Source organism: Manacus candei, unplaced genomic scaffold, assembly GCF_025592945.1.
Source record: "Manacus candei isolate 608988 ecotype Guabito, Panama unplaced genomic scaffold, ASM2559294v1 h1tg000134l, whole genome shotgun sequence".
Classification (NCBI taxonomy): Eukaryota; Metazoa; Chordata; class Aves; order Passeriformes; family Pipridae; genus Manacus; species Manacus candei.
This window is the reverse complement of record NW_026138182.1, coordinates 119,190-137,316: the sequence shown is the minus strand read 5'-3', so window position 1 is coordinate 137,316 and position 18,127 is coordinate 119,190. Positions and strand designations below refer to the sequence as shown.

At 61.7% G+C, this 18,127-nt stretch overlaps 2 protein-coding genes across 8 annotated transcripts in view; one reads left to right on the top strand and one right to left on the bottom strand.

Annotated features, from left to right (window-relative positions):
• R3HDM2 (R3H domain containing 2) overlaps positions 1 to 12,191 on the bottom strand; it is a 33,105-nt gene extending 20,914 nt beyond the window's left edge. For 2 of the 5 annotated variants that reach the window (XM_051771452.1, XM_051771453.1), the window contains exon 1: positions 12,102 to 12,191. The gene's annotated coding sequence lies outside the window, so the exon portion shown is untranslated. Of the gene's footprint in view, positions 1 to 3,521; positions 6,303 to 11,521; positions 11,943 to 12,101 lie in introns of those variants that run through there. The other 3 variants (XM_051771455.1, XM_051771458.1, XM_051771457.1) reach the window with 3 other exon arrangements.
• Positions 12,192 to 13,182: 991 nt separating this feature from the next.
• Positions 13,183 to 16,253, top strand: LOC127462652 (inhibin beta C chain-like). 3 transcript variants are annotated; one of them, XM_051771459.1, is made up of 3 exons: positions 13,183 to 13,695; positions 14,987 to 15,839; positions 16,202 to 16,253. In XM_051771459.1, the coding sequence occupies exons 1-2, from the start codon at positions 13,368 to 13,370 to the stop codon at positions 15,727 to 15,729; spliced, it is 1,071 nt and encodes a 356-aa protein (XP_051627419.1). In that variant the 5' UTR covers positions 13,183 to 13,367; the 3' UTR covers positions 15,730 to 15,839; positions 16,202 to 16,253. The 3 variants fall into 3 exon arrangements, with proteins under 3 accessions (XP_051627419.1, XP_051627420.1, XP_051627421.1); XM_051771460.1 differs by lacking the exon at positions 16,202 to 16,253 and adding an exon at positions 15,894 to 16,071 and having other exon boundaries at positions 14,987 to 15,785; XM_051771461.1 differs by lacking the exon at positions 16,202 to 16,253 and adding an exon at positions 15,840 to 15,867 and having other exon boundaries at positions 14,987 to 15,785.
• The last annotated feature ends 1,874 nt before the right edge of the window (positions 16,254 to 18,127 follow it).

Here is an 18,127-nt window from a genome sequence, read left to right as displayed (position 1 = left end):
GTGGGCTTCACCTTCCCAGCCCCTGCCCAAGCCAAGGCCACAGGAACAGTGTCCACACCACAGCCTTTCCCCCTGGCTTCCAAGCCAAGCTTCCTGATCCCTCCCCTCCATTTCCCTTGGATATCAAACAGGCCTGGCCTGGTTTCCCAGACTCACTTCTCAGGACATTCAACAGGGCCGTGTCCCCAGGACAGGGGTGGGACAGGGTGGTCTTTGTGGTCCCTCCCAGCCCAAACTTCTCCAGGACTTTCCCAGCCCCCCAGTGCTGCCCCGTCCCGGGGTCGGCTTTTGGGGGCAGCAGCACCCCCACCCCCCCCCACCCCGCTGGGTACCAGTGATGCTCCGGCAAGCAATTCGCTGATTGGCTGCCCGGCAGCCAATGGGAGGCCGAGCTCCATGGCAACGGGCCCTGTTGCCAGGAGCAACAGGGCGGGGGTGACTCAGGTCCCCCCCCCCCCCCCCCGGCGCGGCAGAGGCTGTGGGAAAGGGTTTGCAGGGGGAAAAGTGGGGGCCGTGGGGTGGGCACGGAGGCCCTCGGGCTCTGCCGCTCCCTCTCGGCCCGGGGATCATCCCAGAGGCTCCTCCTCGGCCAGGGAGCAGCGGCCGGGACCGTCCCGGCTGTGCCACGTGCGACAAGAGGCGGGGACGGGAGGATTTGTTGAGGCAACTGAAGCTCCCGAAACAGCTCCCCCCCTGGGCTCCGCTCGGGCAAAACATCTCTGCAGCAGCCCCAGCAGCTCAGGGAAAACCTGCAGGAATTCCAACAGGTAAAGAGCCTTTGGAGCTCCCTTCCCTCCCCTCCTGCTGGAGAAAGCAGCTCCCAGTCAGAGGGTGAGAGCCCCCAAAACCAGCGAGACCCACGAGCTCCAACTCCAAAGCCACCTCTCCCAAACTCTCTCCGTTGCTGGAGAAGGATTTAATTCCTCACTACTTTTCCACTTCCGACGAAACCCAGCAGAATTCCCAACAGGAGGCCTGACATCTCTGCCCTCCCGGAGTCCCAGTGCTTAGTCATGGCTTTAAGTCTTAATCTCCACCCCCACATGACATCAAATTCTGAAATTGTGATGCAGATGGAAGGGTTTGCCTCCAGGTGAAAAAGGGGGGGGGGAAAAAAGCTAATATATAAACAAGGAGACAGGGAATGCAGGTGAGACAAGAGTCTGAGGGAATTCCGTGGAGCATCAGGAGGTTTTGCTGGGGGAATGAATAAAAGCACCAGACGATTTCAGGGGGAATAAAATACTTGGATATTTTGCTACCTCCATCCACCAAGGTGAGGACTAAACTCAGGAGAGGTGTCAACTTGCTCTCACTGTATTCCAGGAGTGTGACACCACCAGTGCCAGGACTGCCAAAATGGGATACCCAGGAATCAAATATAAAGGTGCATAAAAGGTGTATAAACACATCCCAGGAGTTAAAGGGTGCTAAGAACCACTTCTCTAAGGGAGGCAGGATTAAACAGTCTCAGGTCCAGGTTGCCTTGAGCCTGGAGCTCCCAGCACCAGGGGCCACCTCAGCCCTGCTCTCCCCTGGGGTGGGAAAAGGGACATCATCAGTTTGATGGCAAAAAGAAAGGAAACAGCGATGCTGCTGTTCCTTCCCTTTGACTTTTGGGAGCTGTAGGGATCCAGGCAAGGACCCTCTCACCACGAGGGAGAAAATAAACTACAACCAACACCAAAAAACCCCAAACCAACACAGTTAACAAGTGAAGGGTCACAGGAACCACCCGAAACACAGCCCTGGAGGAGGAAGGGCTCCTGCTCACCCCGAACTGAGGGCCTGGGGACAGCTCCTGAGGGTCCCTGGGCAGAACCAGGGAAGAACTCCAGGATGAGGATCCCCAGCAGAGCTCCCTGCTCCATCTCACCCCATCCTGCCTTCCCCAGCACGAGCTATTCCTGTCTCCATCCAAGGAGCAGGGAACTGCTCCGGTGACGTCAAAGCAGTTTCCCAGCAACAATTAATGAGGGCTGTCCACCACAGGGGTTTCCTGAAAAGCGAGCAAGGAATTATCCACCTACTTTGCACAGTGTCAGGATGCAATAGGACAGCATGGAACAGGGATTTCTGTTAACCCTTCCCTGGCACGGTTCCCCCCGACCCGCTCCCGGTCCTGCCAGAGAGCCCCAAGCACAATTCCTTCCCTGGGAATCCATCCATCAGGAAATACCTCATCAGGCTGGAGGCACCAGGTGACAACCAGGCCCAGGAAAACATGGAAAACAGCTCTCCTCTTGCTGGCACCTGCTGCCATGCCGAGCCTGTGCCAGGCATGAAAAAGCTGGATGAGGGAACGAGGTCTTCCCTCACCTTCCCGAGCCCACCTGCCTGGCAAAGCACATCCCAGACTTCACTCATCGCCCCAAAAGCACCCCAGCTCCCAGCAGACCTCCATGGGAGGAAGGCACAAGGCAGGGCTGGTGTCTGTATCCCCCTTCCTGCTCTCCAGCTGCTGCTCCTGCTGGTCCCCACGCTGGCAGAGGGCACAGAGACCCCCCTGTCCCCGAGGGGGACACAGCAGAGACTGGCACTTCTCCAGGTGGGGTCCAGCCATGGATTGGAACATTGAAAAAAGGAGGAAATGGTGATTTGAAATAAAAAATAACATAAAACTCAGTTTTATCTGTTGACTGCCAGAGGTGGAAGTTGGGACTGAGCGCGACGGGGGAGCCTGGGGAGCAGGGAGGGAGACCCTGGGATCCTGCAGCAGGGTAACCCTGCCTCCATCCCAGGAAAATCAGCTCCCAGCACTAAATCTGGAACGAAGGGAGCATCATTTCCTGGTTTTTAGGCAAAACTGGATGATGGACGTGTGTGAGGGGGAGGAAAAGTCAAAGCAACCTCCTGATTCCGCTAAACCCGACTCAGTGAGAGGTTTAAAATAATTTAAGAATGGGTTTAATGCATATGTGAACACAAGCACCGTCCTACAGACCATCAAATTGCATAAGCCAGCCCCAAACGTCACATGGCGCCCAGCCAGCCCAGGAGCCAACACTCCTCATCAATTAGCCAGCTCCAAACCAATAAATCCATTAAAACAAAAGCCAGCAGAAGAGCTGGGAAGAGTCTGTCTTTGCAAAACAAGAGGGACTGCCCAGGAAGGAGCTGCAGACACCGGGAGCACAAGGAGAATCCCTGAGGCTGTCAGGGGAACTCCTTAATGACACGGCAGAGCGCAGGATGCCGGCCGGGGATTCCCTCTCTCCGGGAGGTGCATCCCCAGAGCACCGGAGGAGGAAGAGGAGAGCTCCTCTCTCGCTCCCAAGTGCTGACCCGGACCCCAGAGCCACATATTCACTTAGTCCAGCTCCATTTTAAATTAACCCCATCCAGCAGCAGAGATCCTGGCACTCACCAGCCGGAGAGGGAACAGTGTCAGGTCCCCACTCCCGAAATATTCGCCCGCGTTTCCACTGCGTTTTGCACCGGGGAGGGGGAAAGGAAAAGCCTCTCCATTGATCTTTCTCGAGCCCCAAACAATCAAAGCCCGGTTCTAAAAATAAACTCACCGTGGTGGTTCTGCCCCCTGAGCAGGTCAGCTGTCCCCCGGGTTCAGCGGAGACTCCATGGCCACGACGGGTTCACGAGGAATTTTGCCGGGACACAAAAACCCCCCCCGGGCAGCCCCCGATCCCTGCGGCGGCTCCGGAGAGCTCGGGGGCTCCAGGCAGATCCCAGCTGTTCCCAGGGATGGCAGCACAGCTCTGCCAATGGCCACATCCACATCCACACCCCCTCCTGCTCTCCTTCAAATCTTCAATGGAGCTGCCTCCGCCGAGCTCCGTTAAAGACGCAGCACCGGCCCCGGCACGGGAAGGGACGGGGGGGTCCTGCTGGATGGGGAGTGGGATGGGAGTCAGCAGAGTGTCCTGGCAGCCCAAAGGGTCTCTGTGTCCTGAGGGCATCACAGGGCAGGGCAGGGAGGGGATTGTCCCGCTCTGCTCTGAGCTGGGGCGGCCTCACCTCAGTCCTGGGGGCACTTTGGGCACCACGAGGTAAAAAACGTCTGAAGCTGTTGGAGAGGGTCCAAAGGAGGGACACAGGGATGGGGAAGGGTCTGGAGCAGCAGCTGAGGGCACTGGGTTTGTTCAGCTGGAGGAGACTGAAGGGAGACTCCTCGGGGGCTGCAGCTCCAATCTCTGCTCCCTGTGAGCAGGGACAGGACCCAGGGAAGGGCTGGAGCTGTGCCAGGGCAGGGTCAGGCTGGATCCCAGGGAAAGGTTCTTCCCCCAGAGGCTGGTTGGGCACTGCCCAGGCTCCCCAGGGCAATGGGCACGGCCCCAAGGCTGCCAGAGCTCCAGGAGGGTTTGGACAACGCTCTGAGGGACAGGGTGGGATTGTTGGGGTGTCTCTGCATGGCCAGGGGTTGGACTGGATGATCCCTGTGGGTCCCTCTCAGCCCAGGATATCCTCTGCTTCTATGAAAGAGGGGATGGCAGATACCACAGGAGGCATCAGAGCCTCCAGAAGGATCCATGTGCACAGACAACACCCTACAGAACCCCCCCACCTGCCCCAGGCAGGTCCCAGCCCTGCTCCACTCCTGCCTCCACTGCCACCACCTTTCTGAGGGGTCATGGTTTCAATCATTTCTTTCTCTTGCTCAGGCCAAGGAGGATGAGGGGCTCCAGCTGAGCTCTGGCTCTCACTGTGCTGCACAGGGAGCTCCCAGGGCAGCAGTGCCTTGGCTGCAGCAGCAGCAGCTCCACGATGGCTCAGCAGAGGCTCAGAGTGACTCCCCGTGGCAGCCCAGGGAGCAGGGGAACTCCTCAGCATCAGGTCCTGGGCTGATTCCCAGCCCTGGAGCGTCAGACCCGGAGTTCTGAGCCCTGAAGCAGCTCCAGGAGCTACTTTGCAAGCGAAGGAGCGACAGAAAGGGATGGAGGAAGCATTCCCAGGCCGAGGATCCCTGTTCCACACAGAGCCTTCAAACCTCCCCTCACCCAGGGAAGCCAACAGCTCTGTCCTGCCAAGGAGCACCTGTGGTGGGCTGCGGCCTCAGGATCACCCAGGGTGGTGCTGGAGCCCTGCAGGATCAGTGCTGGACAGTGGGAAAACGTGGGATGCTGCTCTCCCTGTTTTCAAAGAACATCCCAAACATCCCACTGGCTTTGCAACCTCTGCCAAGATCCCACTGAGTCCTTAACACGGGCTCGGAAGCAGAAGGAAAAGCAGCTCCCTGAGAGCCTGCAGACCTGACCTCTGGCACTTGGGCAGGTGGATCAGCAGATTTTGGAATGAGAGAATCTCCAGCCCCAGGACACGAGCACCTGCCCCAGACAGCACAGGTGCAGCCTCCTCCAGGCTCATCCAGCTCTTTCCAAAATCCCTGTCCAGCACTGAGAGCTGGCAGCGTTTCATCCCCACGGAGCACATGTGGGAGAGGATTTCCTGAGCTGCATCCCTCTCCTTCCATGGGAGACAGTAAATCCTGGGTGGGAGGAGGAGGAGGAGGAGGAGGAGGAGGAGGAGGAAGGCTGAGTCAGCTCCAGCAGCCTGGACAAAGCCCCCTGGAGCAGGTCAATCCGAGAGCCCTCGGCTCTGGAATCACATCCACACACTGAAACTGGGTCAGGGAAAACAGGGACGGGAGGGATGCAGCAGCTCCAGGTACTGTCGGTGCTCCTGGATCCCAGGGAAGCTGCCAGAGCCCAGCACAGCCACATCCCCGAGAAAACAAAGGGGAAAGCAGCAAGACATTCCCTCCCTCCCTCCCTCCCTGGCAGACACGGATGGCCCAGGCTCCACCTGCCAGCCCAGCTTCCACGAGGAGACAGGACAGCCAGAGGTGGATAAATCCCACTGGAAGGGGAAGAAAAGTCAGGGCTTGTGACACCAAACTGGGGGAGTGGCACTGGTGCAAGCCCCCCCCAGCAGCCAGGACTGGGCCCCCCAGAGACAGACAGTGGCTGGAAAGGGAGAAGAGCTCTGCCAAGGGAATTCCAGGCATCCATGTACCCACCCAGGGCAGGAAACTCCCCTCAGAAAAGGGGAAAACCCCAAACCAAAGAGCCTGGGACAGGCTCGTGTCTCGCTCCTGCCAGCGGGGAGGAGGAAGAGGGAAATCCTCCAGCAGCTGGATCTGGGATGCTCTTTGGGATGGACCTGCCCTGCCCCCTGCACCCAGCAGCAGCCCCCCCTGGTGCTGATCAGGGGGGTGCACAGGTAGAGCCACGCTCCAAGGACACGAGGGGCACACGGACTGCAGGGAAGAGCTGGAGTGTGGCTGCCTGGGCTGACTCAACATCAGGTGCTGCAGGGAACGCTCTGGGACAGACACCACAGGCCCCAGACCTTCCCAAACCCCCCGTGCCCCCCGTCTCCAACCCCGAGTTCCCCCCGGAGGTGACGCTTCCCGGGCCGGCCCCCGTTTCCAGGCAGCACAGGGAAATTTAATTCCATTTTCTGTTTTAAAAAAAAAGGGGCCTTTCCATTCAAACCCCGCTCGGTGTCATGGCAACCACCCCCTCCCTGCCCGGCCCGGCCTGGAGAGCAGACACCGGCCGGAGATTTGGGTGGTCCCGGCCCGGCCTGGGACCCCCCCGGGCCCCCCCGAGCCCCCCCGGGAGCGGCGGTGCCATGAACCGAATCTGTCAATGGCTCAGGGCAGACACGTGGGCAGGACGGGCCGGGCGGAGCCGCTCCATTCAGCTCCAGTCCCCGATAAATAATTCAGGGAGAGAAATGCCGCAGTACAGAGCAGGGCCCGGGTAAAAATAGAGCCTGAGCCGCTCCGGAGGAACGGGGGAAGGGAGGGAAGGACGGGGGGCCGGAGCTCGGGATAGGGAGGGAAGGACCAGGGGGAAGGAGCTCGGGATCAGGAGGGAAGGACAGGGGGGAAGGAGCTCGGGATCGGGAGGGAAGGACAGGGGGGAAGGAGCTCGGGATCAGGAGGGAAGGACAGGGGGGAAGGAGCTCGGGATCGGGAGGGAAGGACAGGGGGGAAGGAGCTCGGGATCGGCTCCACGCCCGGCCCAGCCCCTGTTTGCACATCCCCTTTTATTTGGGAATTCAGCCCTGTCCTCAGGGTTGTGGAAGCAGCACCCCGGGCTGTCCCTCCTGGATCCCCATCCTGGATCCCAGCCTGGATCCCAGCCTGGATCCTGTCCTGGATCCCATCCCGGGCTGTCCCTCCTGGATCCTGTCCTGGATCCTGTCCTGGATCCCAGCCTGGATCCCAGCCTGGATCCCAGCCTGGATCCCAGCCTGGATCCTGTCATGGATCCCAGCCTGGGCTGTCCCTCCTGGATCCTGTCCTGGATCCCAGCCTGGGCTGTCCCTCCTGGATCCTGTCCTGGATCCTGTCCTGGATCCCATCTTGGATCCCATCCTGGTAGCAGCACCCCGGGCTGTCCCTCCTGGATCCCATCCTGGATCCTGTCCTGGATCCCAGCCCGGATCCCAGCCTGGATCCCAGCCCTGCAACAAGGCAGAGTCCCAAAAAGCAGGACCCGGCGCTGGAGGAAGGATGGGAAGTGCCATCCCAAATCCAGCTGCTGTCACTCCTCACTCATAACACCAGTTGCTGGACAACTGTCCCAACGTTTACACCCCACTAAATGCAGGTAATACACAAATATATACAAGTATTCTATAAAATAGGATGTATCAAAAATATATAAATATACTATAAAATATATAATATACATCAAAAATATATAACTATACTAATAAATATATTTAATATATTTTTATAATGATATTATATATTATACAGAAATATCTGATATTTAATATATTTTTATAGTCATATTATATATTATATAGAAATATCTATTTAAGATATATTAAATATCAAAGTACATACTCTAAAATATATACTTATGTGTTTTGATATATTTTATATCATAACATATATATTATATATAAACCCCCTAGTATATATAGACAGAGTAATATACTATAAAATATATGTATTAAAAATACATAACTGTACCATACAAACACCACTCCCTGTGAGGCAACAAGTGGGAAACTGTTGTCTCAGGATCCCATCACCCTTCCTGCATCCTAAAAATACCCCAAACCCAGCAAACTTCGTGCTACCCTAAAATATTCAGCTGTCTGAACAGTGTAGGTGTCACCTGTGTTTTCCTGGTGGGAATTAGGACACAGAAGGGGTGTAGGAAGATCATTATCAGCTCCAAGGGTTCCTCCTCCCAGACACCAAACCCACTTCCCAGTCCCTGTTAATTATTAATTATCCTCAGCCACAGGTACGGCCCCTCTCCCCCAGTTTGCCACCGGGATGCTCCGAGGGGAAAAATGGGCTCTCCAGGTTTTGCAGGAACACTTTGCCAGATGGCTGAGCTCTCCCCTCCTCTCAGCCTCAAAAATAACTCCAGGAAGACACAGATCTCTCCCTGCTTCCTCCTGAACCACCATCCCAGCTCCCCGAGGACTTGGGAAGATGGGAACCTGCCACTGATGAGACAACACAGAGCGAATTTTTATAAGGGGGACTGAAATAGTACCAAATAGAGGCAATTAGAACCTAATAAACCCGTCCATGGAAGCTGCCCGTGAATATTTTGGAGCCTTTCCCACAAATATGAAAACAAAGCTATGGAAGATGTGACAGGAGCTGCCAGGGGGGGACTGACAGGGCACAAACTCCCAAAAAAGCCTCTGGTCAGGGCCCAGGTGGAGGAGAAGCTCCCGACGCTCCCACTAGTGGCAAACCCGGCTCCTGCAACCCAGAACTCCACACAAAATCCATCCAGGAGCTGGGAATGCCCACAAGGATGAGCTTTAAGGTCCCTCCCAACCCAGACCATCCTGGAATTCCGGAATTCCCCGGGAAAAGGGCAGAGTTGTTCTCACCACCCCAGCAAAGCCGCTGCTGAGCCCTCCCAGACACGTCCCAGGGGGAAATTTGGGACTGGTCCCAGTCCTTGGGGAGCTCTGTGCTGATGGACCATGCCCTGAACGTGTGAGGGGTTCACGTCCATCCAGCTGTTTCCAGGAATCCCATGGAACAATGGGAAGGGAACAGTCTTGGTCCCACCTGTTGGAAGCCAAGCCGGGGAAGGGATACCCCAAAAATTTGGAATAGAGCCACGTGAAAGGGGCAGAGCAGCTCTGAGGCTCAGTCAGGGAGGCAGGACACACCACCTCAGCATTCCCCACGTTCTGGATCCTCCTTTTCCATGCCACCCACCCCCCTTTCCCCACTCCAGGGTCAAATCCCACCAGGACTGGGCTCAAAGCTCCTGATCACGGGGAAGCAGCAGCACAGGATCCTGTTTCCCTCATGGAAATTCCCACCTGAACCTCCCCAGTATCCGGGATGACACCTCCCCAAATAAAGCAGATCCTGTGTCTAAACTCAGCTCGGGGAAAAATTCATTTCCCAAAGAAAACCACGTCAAAGCAAGAGCAAAATTTCAAAACTTCATTAAAAAAAAAAAAAAACAACCCCAAACGAGCTGCTCTGGTGAGTGGGCTGGGCCTGCCCACACTCCATCATCCCCCAAATCCTCCAGGAAGCAGCGGTGACTCAGCCTGCGGCACACACAGCCAGCCTGGGCTCCCGAGCCGGGGTGGAACAGCCTGCCCAGGGACCCCCAAACCCAGGGAATCCCGGCACTGATGGGCAGGGGGGAGCCACCAGCCCGTCCTGCTGGGCCAACACTCCCCCCCCAGCTGGGCTGCAGCCCAGGGCAGGGACTGTCCCCCTGTGCTGGCACTGCTGAGGCCCCCCCAGGGCTGTGCCCAATTCTGGGCAAGAGAGACACGGAGGGGCTGGAGCGTGTCCAGAGCTGGGAATGGAGCTGGGGAAGGGGCTGGAGAACTGAGGGAGCTCCTTTTCGGAGGCTCAGGGGGGACCTTCTGGCTCTGCAACCCCCTGACAGGAGGGGGGAGCTGGGGGGGGTCGGGCTCTGCTCCCAGGGAACGAGGGACAGGAGGAGAGGGAACGGCCTCAGGCTGTGCCAGGGGAGGGTCAGGCTGGACACCAGCAGGAATTTTCTCATGGAAGGGGCTGTCAGGCACTGTCAGGTTGTCAAGCACCATCAGCTCTGTCGCTTGTTCCACGGAATCCCAGAATCCTCCAGGTGGGAAAAGCCCTCCCAGCCCATGGATCCCCCCTGTGCCCCATCCCCACCTCGTCCCCCAGCCCAGAGCTCTGAGTGCCACGGCCAGGCCTTCCTGGGACACCTCCAGGGATGGGGGGCACTCCAAACCTCCCTGGGCAGCCCCTGCCAATGCTTTACAACCCCTTCCATGCACAAATTCCTCCTGATGTCCAACCTGAACCTTCCCTGCTGCAGCTCGGGGCTGTTTCCTGCCCGGAATTCCTCGGGAACAACTTGCTGAGTGACCAAAAACCTGCTGCACGTGAGTGACTGGGGAGGGAGAGGAGCTCCAAAAGCTGCTTTGGGAAGTTTGGACACAGATCCCGCCGTGTCCCCCCCTGGGGCAGCCTTGAAAACAACCAACAGTTGATTAAAACGAGCACTGATCTGGCTCTAATTTCACATTAAAGGAGACAAGGAGGCGAAGTGACAGCGGAGAGACCCCCAGAGAGCAGGACTGGGAGGGACCTTTGGTGAAAAGAGGGGGTTCAGGCACCTCGAAGGGGCGATTTAGGCGCTTTCCCCCCCAAAAAAAGGGGGTTTAAAAATAGCAGCGCTGACACAGCCTTAAATTTAGCAGCACAAGTGGCATCACTGCCATAAGGGGAACTCGATCCCGACGAGGGATCCGGTGTCACAGCCGGCACCAGGGGTCCTGGGGAGCAGCTGGGAGCAGGGATGGGACAGGGATATTCTCCACTGCTCCGAGGCAGCAGGGGCTGCTTCTCCCACAGCAACTTCCTTCCCTTTAATTCAGCTGACCAGACCCCCCCACTCATGGAATGGGTTGGGTGGGAAGGGACCTCAAAGCCCATCCAGTCCCACCCCCTGCCACGGGCAGGGACACCTCCCACTAGCCCAGGTTGCTCCAAGCCCCATCCAAGTGTCCCTTGGACACTTCCAGGGCTTTGGCATTCCCTCCAAGCCCTTTTCCAGCTCAGACAACCTGTGGCACCCAGGAGGAGCAACAAAATTCCCCCCAGTTCCTGTGAGCCCGAGCAATGCTGCCCTTTCTCCTCGGGAATCAGCAGAATCCCAGCTCCTCAGCCCCCAGGGAGAGCAGCCACGTGGAGTTCCCCACTCTGGGACCTGGTTTTGCTGCATGACCGAAAAAAACACATCCAAAAATCCAAGAGGAGGGAATTTTAAACTCCTCAAGGGGTCAGAAGTCAAAGTGCTCAGGGATGAACAGCAGGGATTCTGCTCCCACACTGCTCAGAAGCACCAACCTCGACCAGCCCGTTTCAAACAGACCCGAGGACACTCTAATTAACACTTTCATTAACACCAACTCACCTCTGACACCTCCCGCCAAGGAGTCAGAGGCAACTCTCATCCTCAGCCCACATTCCTACAGGTACCCAAAAAAAGCCCCGGGAGGATTTCAATGGTCCCAGGGCCGGGAACACCAAGAAAGAAGCAACAAAACCCACCTTTCCACGTGCCCCTCCTGAGCGGGCTCCAACCCGCACACAAGTCCCCCTCCAGCCCCTTCCCGCCCGTTGGGAGGCCCAGGAAGCGGGAATTATTTGCGTTTCAAAGCAAAGCCGTTGTCCGTGAGGACTCCAGAACACCGCACGGCGCCTCCCGTCCCCAGGGAGGGCCCCGGGCTCCGCTCCCACCTGTGGCTCCTCGTCCAGCGAGCCGGGACCGGGGGCTGCCCGGGAGCTCCCGGCTCCACGTGCTCCGCCAACGCGCCGGGGGAAGGGGCTCGAGCCGAGACTCCCCAGGGCAGCGGGTCCCGCACGGCCCGGGGACCCCGCACCGAGCGACCCCCGGGAGGGGCGGCCCCGGCCCCGGGAGGGGCAGCGCAGTAACGGGACCCCGCACCCGCCGGGAGGGGCAGCCCCGGGCCAGCCCGCGCCCCGAGCACCGGGAAGCACCTCCGGGCGCGCCGCGGCGGGAGCAGCTCCGGCCCCCGCGGGGGACACCCGGGGACACCGCGGGACCGTCCCCGCGGCCGCCACCGCCCCCATCCCCGCTCCGACCCCTCCCCGCCCCCGCCGCACTTACCGGGCCGGGCCGGGCCCTGCGCCGCGGGGCCGCCGCCGCCACCCCGGGCCGGGCCGGGCCTGGGCCAGCGCGGGCCGCCCGGGCGGGGCGGCGGAAGGGGGGACGGGACGGGGAAGGGGGCGGGGGGCAGGGAGGGGGGCGGGGGGGGAAGGGGCGGCCGGAACGGGGGAAAAAAACGGGGAAAGAAACGGGAAAAAAAAAAAAGGGAAAAAAGAGGAGGCGGCGCCTCCCCCGCGGCGTGCGCGCTGCGTCACCGCGCCCGCCGCGTCATCACCGCGCGACACGCGCCGCCGGCCCCGCCCCGCCGTTGCCGCGGCAACCGGAGAGACGCGGGAAGGGGGGACAGGGAGGGGGGCGCCCCCTGGCGAGGAGGAGTCTTTCATGGGAAAGGGGCGGGGCCAAGGCGGGGCTAAAGCGGTTTCGGGCCCCGCCCATCACCAGTGGCCACGCCCTCTCCGGCGCATGGGACTGCGGGGGTGACACCCCCCGGGGGTCCCGAATCCCTTCGGGGTCCTCCGTCCCCAGGGATCCTCCACCCTCCGGGATCCTCCATCTCCGGGGGTCCCAAATCCCCCCGGGATCCGCCATCCCCCGGGATTCCACATCTCCCAGGGGTCCCCCATCTCCGGGGAGTCCCCCATCTCCCAGGAACCCCCCGTGCCCCCGGGGGTTCTCCATCCTCCGCGATCCCACATCCCCTCGGCGTCCCCCATCTTCCAGGGAGCTCCTATTGCCCAGGGATCCCCCCTTCCCAGTGACCTCCTATCTCCAGCCTTCCCTAATCACCCAGGACCCTCGGGAATCCCTTATTCCCCAGGATCCCCCATCCCCCGGGGTCCTCCATCCCCCCGGGGTCCCCCCTCTCTGAGGATCCCCCACCTCCAGAGATGCCCCCGCCAGGCGTGGATCCCACGTGCCGCGGGGATCCCCCCGCTCCGGGGGTTCCCACTGCACCCTGGGCACCCCCGGGGTGGGACCGGCGTGGCCCCCGTGCCCCCCGCCCCCCCCGGGCTGAGCCCCCCGAGCAGCGGCACCGCCCGCCCGGCTCCACCTTAACCGGGGCGGCCTCGCCGCGCTGCCCGCGCCCGGGCGGCTCTGCGGGAGCGCAGGGGCGTTTATCTCGCCCGGGATCAGCCAATATTTGTGGCCACGTCAGGAGAAACGAGCCCATCCTCGCTCCCCGCTCCAGCCCCGCTCCGCTCCCCGGCCCCGCCGCTGTCCCGTCCCGCTTCTCGGACGCGCCCGCTGGGACCCCCGCGCCCGGAGATGACGGTCCCGGTGGCCCTGCTGCTCCTGAGCCTCCTGCGGACGGCGGCTGCCAGGGGCGAGCGGTGCCCGGCCTGCGGGGTGGCCGCGCTGGCCCCCGGCGCGCAGCGGGACGCGCTCCTGGCGCTGGCCAAGCAGAGCATCCTGGCCAAGCTCCGCTTGCCGGCCCGGCCCGGCGCCCCCCAAGCCCCGGCCCGGGGGGCTCTGCTGGCCGCGCTCCGCAGGCTGCGGGAGCAGCGCTCGGACACGGCCGCGCTGCCGGGGGTGCTCCGGGCCGGCCCCGGGCTGGGGCTGCAGGAGTACGAGGTCCTGAGCTTTGCCGAGTCAGGTGTGTGCGGCCCCGCGGAGGGGGGGGGCGCGGAGGGAAAGGGGGGGGGGGGGGTCGTGCCGTGGGAAGGCGGCGGGAGGTGGGAGGTGCGCCCGGGATGGTGGTCAGGCTGCTGCTGGAAGGAGGGAGAGGCTCCACATCCCTGACCTGTGCATCCACGTCCCAGGAGCAAATCCCAGCCCTGCCGCTGCCGGACGTGCTGGGGTGGGAGGGTGGCACAGGGCACGGAGGTGCTGCTGTGTCGTGTCCCCTGCAGCCCATTTCTGCCGGACCCTCCCCCCGGTGCTGGAGGGGAAGGGTCAGACGGGTGGGTTTTCCAAAACGGGATTTTCAGCCTCGATTCCCTGTCAGCCCACAGCGTGAGGACTGAGGGCTGCACAGCCCATCCATTCCCTGCAACCCCCTGTGCCTCTGCATCCCACCCAAAGGAGCCTGTCCCAGTTTCGCTTCAGAATTCCCTTCTCCTGAACTGAGCTCCCCAAAACACGCTCGGGGGTCCTGAGGAGCACCACTGGAAAAACAGGGTCCTGTACCCACTTCTCCCCAGTCCTGTATCCCGTGTCTCCTTGGAGGGACAGGCTCAGCATCCCACCCCCCAGAGCATCCTGCACCCTCCCTTTCCCAGCCCAAATTCCACGTGGGGATGTGGGGGGGCTCCGCTCCCCTCGCTGGCCCCCGTGTCCTCGAAGCCCCGCGGGAACAAAGCTGCTCCACGGCACGTCGTGTTCCCACACTCCAGGACAAGAGGGTTCTCTCCTGGCTTGGTGGAGCGTCAGCTGGAAGCGAGCCGGGGGATGAACCCAGGCTGGGAGCACGGGGGGGGTGTCGTGTCCTCATGGGCAGAGCTGTGCCAGGAGCCCCGAGTGCTGTCACGGCCCCGTCAGCCCTTCCCCGGCCAGGAGGAGCAGCAGCTTTGCAGCCAAGGCAGAAGGGAAGGCTTCAGGGAGACCTCAGAGCCCCTTCCAGTGCCTAAAAGGGCTCCAGGAGAGCTGGAAAGGGACTTTGGACAAGGACCTGGAGTGCCAGGACAAGGGCGAGCGGCTTCCGGCTGCCAGAGCGTGGGGTTAAACGGGATGTTGGGAGAAATTCCTCTCCATGGGGGTGGTGAGGCCCTGAAATAGATTTCCCAGAAAAGCCGTGACTGCCCCATCCCTGGAATTTTTTCAGGCCGGGTTGGATGGGGCTTGGAGCAACCTGGTCTAGCGGAAGGTGTCCCTGCCCGTGGCAGGGGGGGTGGGACGAGTCCCGACCAGCCCTTCGCTCCTGACCCCGCTCTCGGTTCCGCGCGCAGGATCCTCCACCTCCCGCAGTGTCCGCCTGCACTTCCGCTTCTCCCGGGAGCTGGCCAGGAGCGCAGAGATCCTGCAGGCCACCCTCTACCTGTTCTGGGCAGCCCCCAGCCCCGGGGCACAGCCGGTCACCGTCAGGCTCCTGTGGCCGGACCCGGCGGGGACGAACACGACAGTGGCCAGCGAGACGTGGCTGGAGGTGCAGAGCCCCGGCTGGGCCACGCTGGACGTGGGACTGGCCGTGCAGAGCGTCTCTGGACAGGACACCCCGCGGCTCACGGTGGAGCTGGAGGTGCCGGAGGAGCGGGGCTTCCCCCTCCTGGTTGACCACAGCGATTCCCACCGGCCGTTCGTGGTGGCCCGAGCCCGGGCCAGGTCGCCCCACCGCGTCCACCGGCGCGGCGTCGACTGCGGGGCGGGCTCGCGGATGTGCTGCCGCCAGGAATTCTTCGTGGACTTCAAGGAGATCGGCTGGGAGGACTGGATCATCCAGCCCGAGGGGTACCACATGAACTACTGCGCGGGGCCGTGCCCGCTGCACATGGCCGGGATCCCCGGCCTGGCCGCCTCCTTCCACACCGCCGTCCTCAACCGCATCAAGGCAGCCAGCGCGGCCGCGGCCGTGGGCTCCTGCTGCGTCCCCACCCAGCGCCGGCCCCTCTCCCTGCTCTACTACGACCGCGACAGCAACATCGTCAAGACCGACATCCCCGACATGATCGTGGACTCCTGCGGCTGCACCTGAGCGGGGCAGGGGGGGACACGGCGGGCAGGGATCCCCCCTCCTGCCTCCCGGGACAGGCTCCCTCTTCCTGGTTCCCAGGACAGGCTCCCTTCTCCTGCCTCCCGGGCCAGGCTCCCTCCTCCTGCCTCCCAGGACAGGCTCCCTTCTCCTGCCTCCCGGGCCAGGCTCCCTCCTCCTGCCTCCCAGGACAGGCTCCCTTCTCCTGCCTCCCGGGCCAGGCTCCCTTCTCCTGCCTCCCGGGCCAGGCTCCCTCCTCCCGGCTCCCAGGGCAGGGCTCCCTCCTCCCGGCTGCTGTCCCATCCTGAGGTCATGGGTGCAGCTACACCAACACAGGACCCACCAGTGGCCACCCCAGGCTGCTGGGGCTGGCGAGGACCGAGGGGAGGGGAGGGGATCAATCATCCCTGTGGCCTCACTCAGCTGGATGTGAGGCTGAGGAGGACAAGGGAGGGGAAGTCGATCCCAGTGGGAGGAATGTGTCTCCCTCTCCGAGCATCCCTGGTGTTCAATAAAGACTCCCAGCCGTGGTGTGTGTGCACATGTGTGTGTGTGTTACACGTGTGCACATGTGTGTGTGTGTTCCACACGTGTGCACATGTGTGTGTGTGTTCCACACGTGTGCACATGTGTGTGTGTGTTCCACGTGTGTGCACATGTGTGTGTGTGTTCCACGTGTGTGCACGTGTGTGTGTGTGTGTTCCACGTGTGTGCACATGTGTGTGTGTGTGTTCCACGTGTGTGCCCTGTCGTCAGCCAGCACATCTTCCAGTGCTCCTGGCACAGGCGGCTCAGAAAGCCCGGGAAGCAGGACTGGGCATCTCCACACTGTTCCCAAAGGCCTGCCGTGCTCTCTGCCCCTCAGCTGCCCTTCCCAGAGGGGTGCAGACACTCTGCTTCGCCCCAGCCAGATCCAGGGCATGAGACCCTTCCAAACACAGGGGGCTTGTGATTCCCCCAGGGAAGCACCATTCCCTGCTTGGGCCAAGTCACCCATCCCACCAAAACCACCTGGATTTGACCCTTCTTGTCCCAAATCAGGACCAGACAAGAGAAACTCCCTTCTCCCTTCTGAAGCGGGCGGGCACTGCCAGGTGAGAGCTACGGCACCCGGGCCCTCCCCTCGCCTGCAGCCCCCCCAGCCCCTCAGCGAGCCCCTGGCCCTCTGCCAGAGCTGCTGCCCCCCCTCCATGCCCCTCACCAGCCCGGTGGCAGCAAAGTGGGCCATGCCAGGGCCGTGAGAGCAGAGGGCAAAGGGCGGCTCCGACGCTTCGGCCCCGTTACGTAACGGTGTGTTCGGGCTCCTCCAGCTCCCCCCGTGCCCCCCGGTGTGAGGGGTGGGCGAGGGGGGTGGCTGGGCGCTCCCCACGTGCCCCCCGGTGTGAGGGGTGGGTGAGGGGGGGGGCTGGGCTGGGAGATTCGGGAGGGGAGCTCCAGGGGCGACCTCAGTCCGGGAGGGGCTCGCCCTGCAGGCACCGGTGGTCCCGCCCTGGAGGCTGGGACGGGGCTGGTCCAGGTGGGGAGAGGGTGGGCAGAGGGAGGAGACGGTGCCAGGGCCGCTCCCCACCCAGCTTTGCATCCTCTGCCCACTCCAGGATGATGAGCCGTGAGCTGCTCCGGCTGGAGCAGGGGCAGGATGTCCTGGAGGACCTGGGACACCTCGGAGCAGGGATGGAACAACCCCTGACGGGTGTCAGTGTTTGCCCACGTTGCACACACCCTCCCACCGAGCCCTGATGGAGCAGGGACCCCCCATGTCCCCCGATCCAGGTGTCCAGGGACCCCCCACGTCCCCAGACCCAGGTGTCCAGGGACCCCCCATGTCCCCCGATCCAGGTGTCCAGGGACCCCCCATGTCCCCAGATCCAGGTGTCCAGGTGCCCCCAGGACTCGGCCCCGCAGTGTTCCCGTGCAGGGGCAGGGAGGGAGGCTCGGGATCGATCCTGTCTGGGGCCCAAGGCCACTTGTGCAAACCCAAAGAGGGTTCGCTGTTTGTTTTTTCCCTTCTTTCTCCAACGCCTCGTTTCACGGTCTGTGTTTATTGAACAAACAACTTCCCTGGAGCCAGCGCCGAGCCTGCCAGGCTGCAGCAGCCCTGGGCACCCGGGGGGCTGAGGGAAGGGGCAGGAGAGGTGTCGGCTGCTCCCGTGGCCCTACAGACCCCTCAGCTCAGGCTGCACAACCCCAAAACCCCGAGCTGGGGCTTGGCCCACTCCCAGGGCAAACAGGGCACCTGGATGGAGCCACAGCCCCTTCCCCACTCGCAGCACGGGGTGAATTCCAAGGTAGGGATTCCAGGTGGCAGGAATTCCAAGGGGGAACACGCAGGGTGAGGAAGCTGCAGTCAGGGACAAGTGATTCCCCGGAGCCAGGAACGCTCCCTCTCCACCTCCCTCCTTCC

Excerpts from the sequence above, each read along its gene's own strand:
- LOC127462652 (XM_051771459.1), top strand. The coding sequence starts at position 13,368 with ATGACGGTCCCGGTGGCCCTGCTGCTCCTGAGCCTCCTGCGGACGGCG. Across the intron at positions 13,696-14,986 it reads CCTGAGCTTTGCCGAGTCAG|GATCCTCCACCTCCCGCAGT; the intron begins GTGTGTGCGGCC and ends TTCCGCGCGCAG.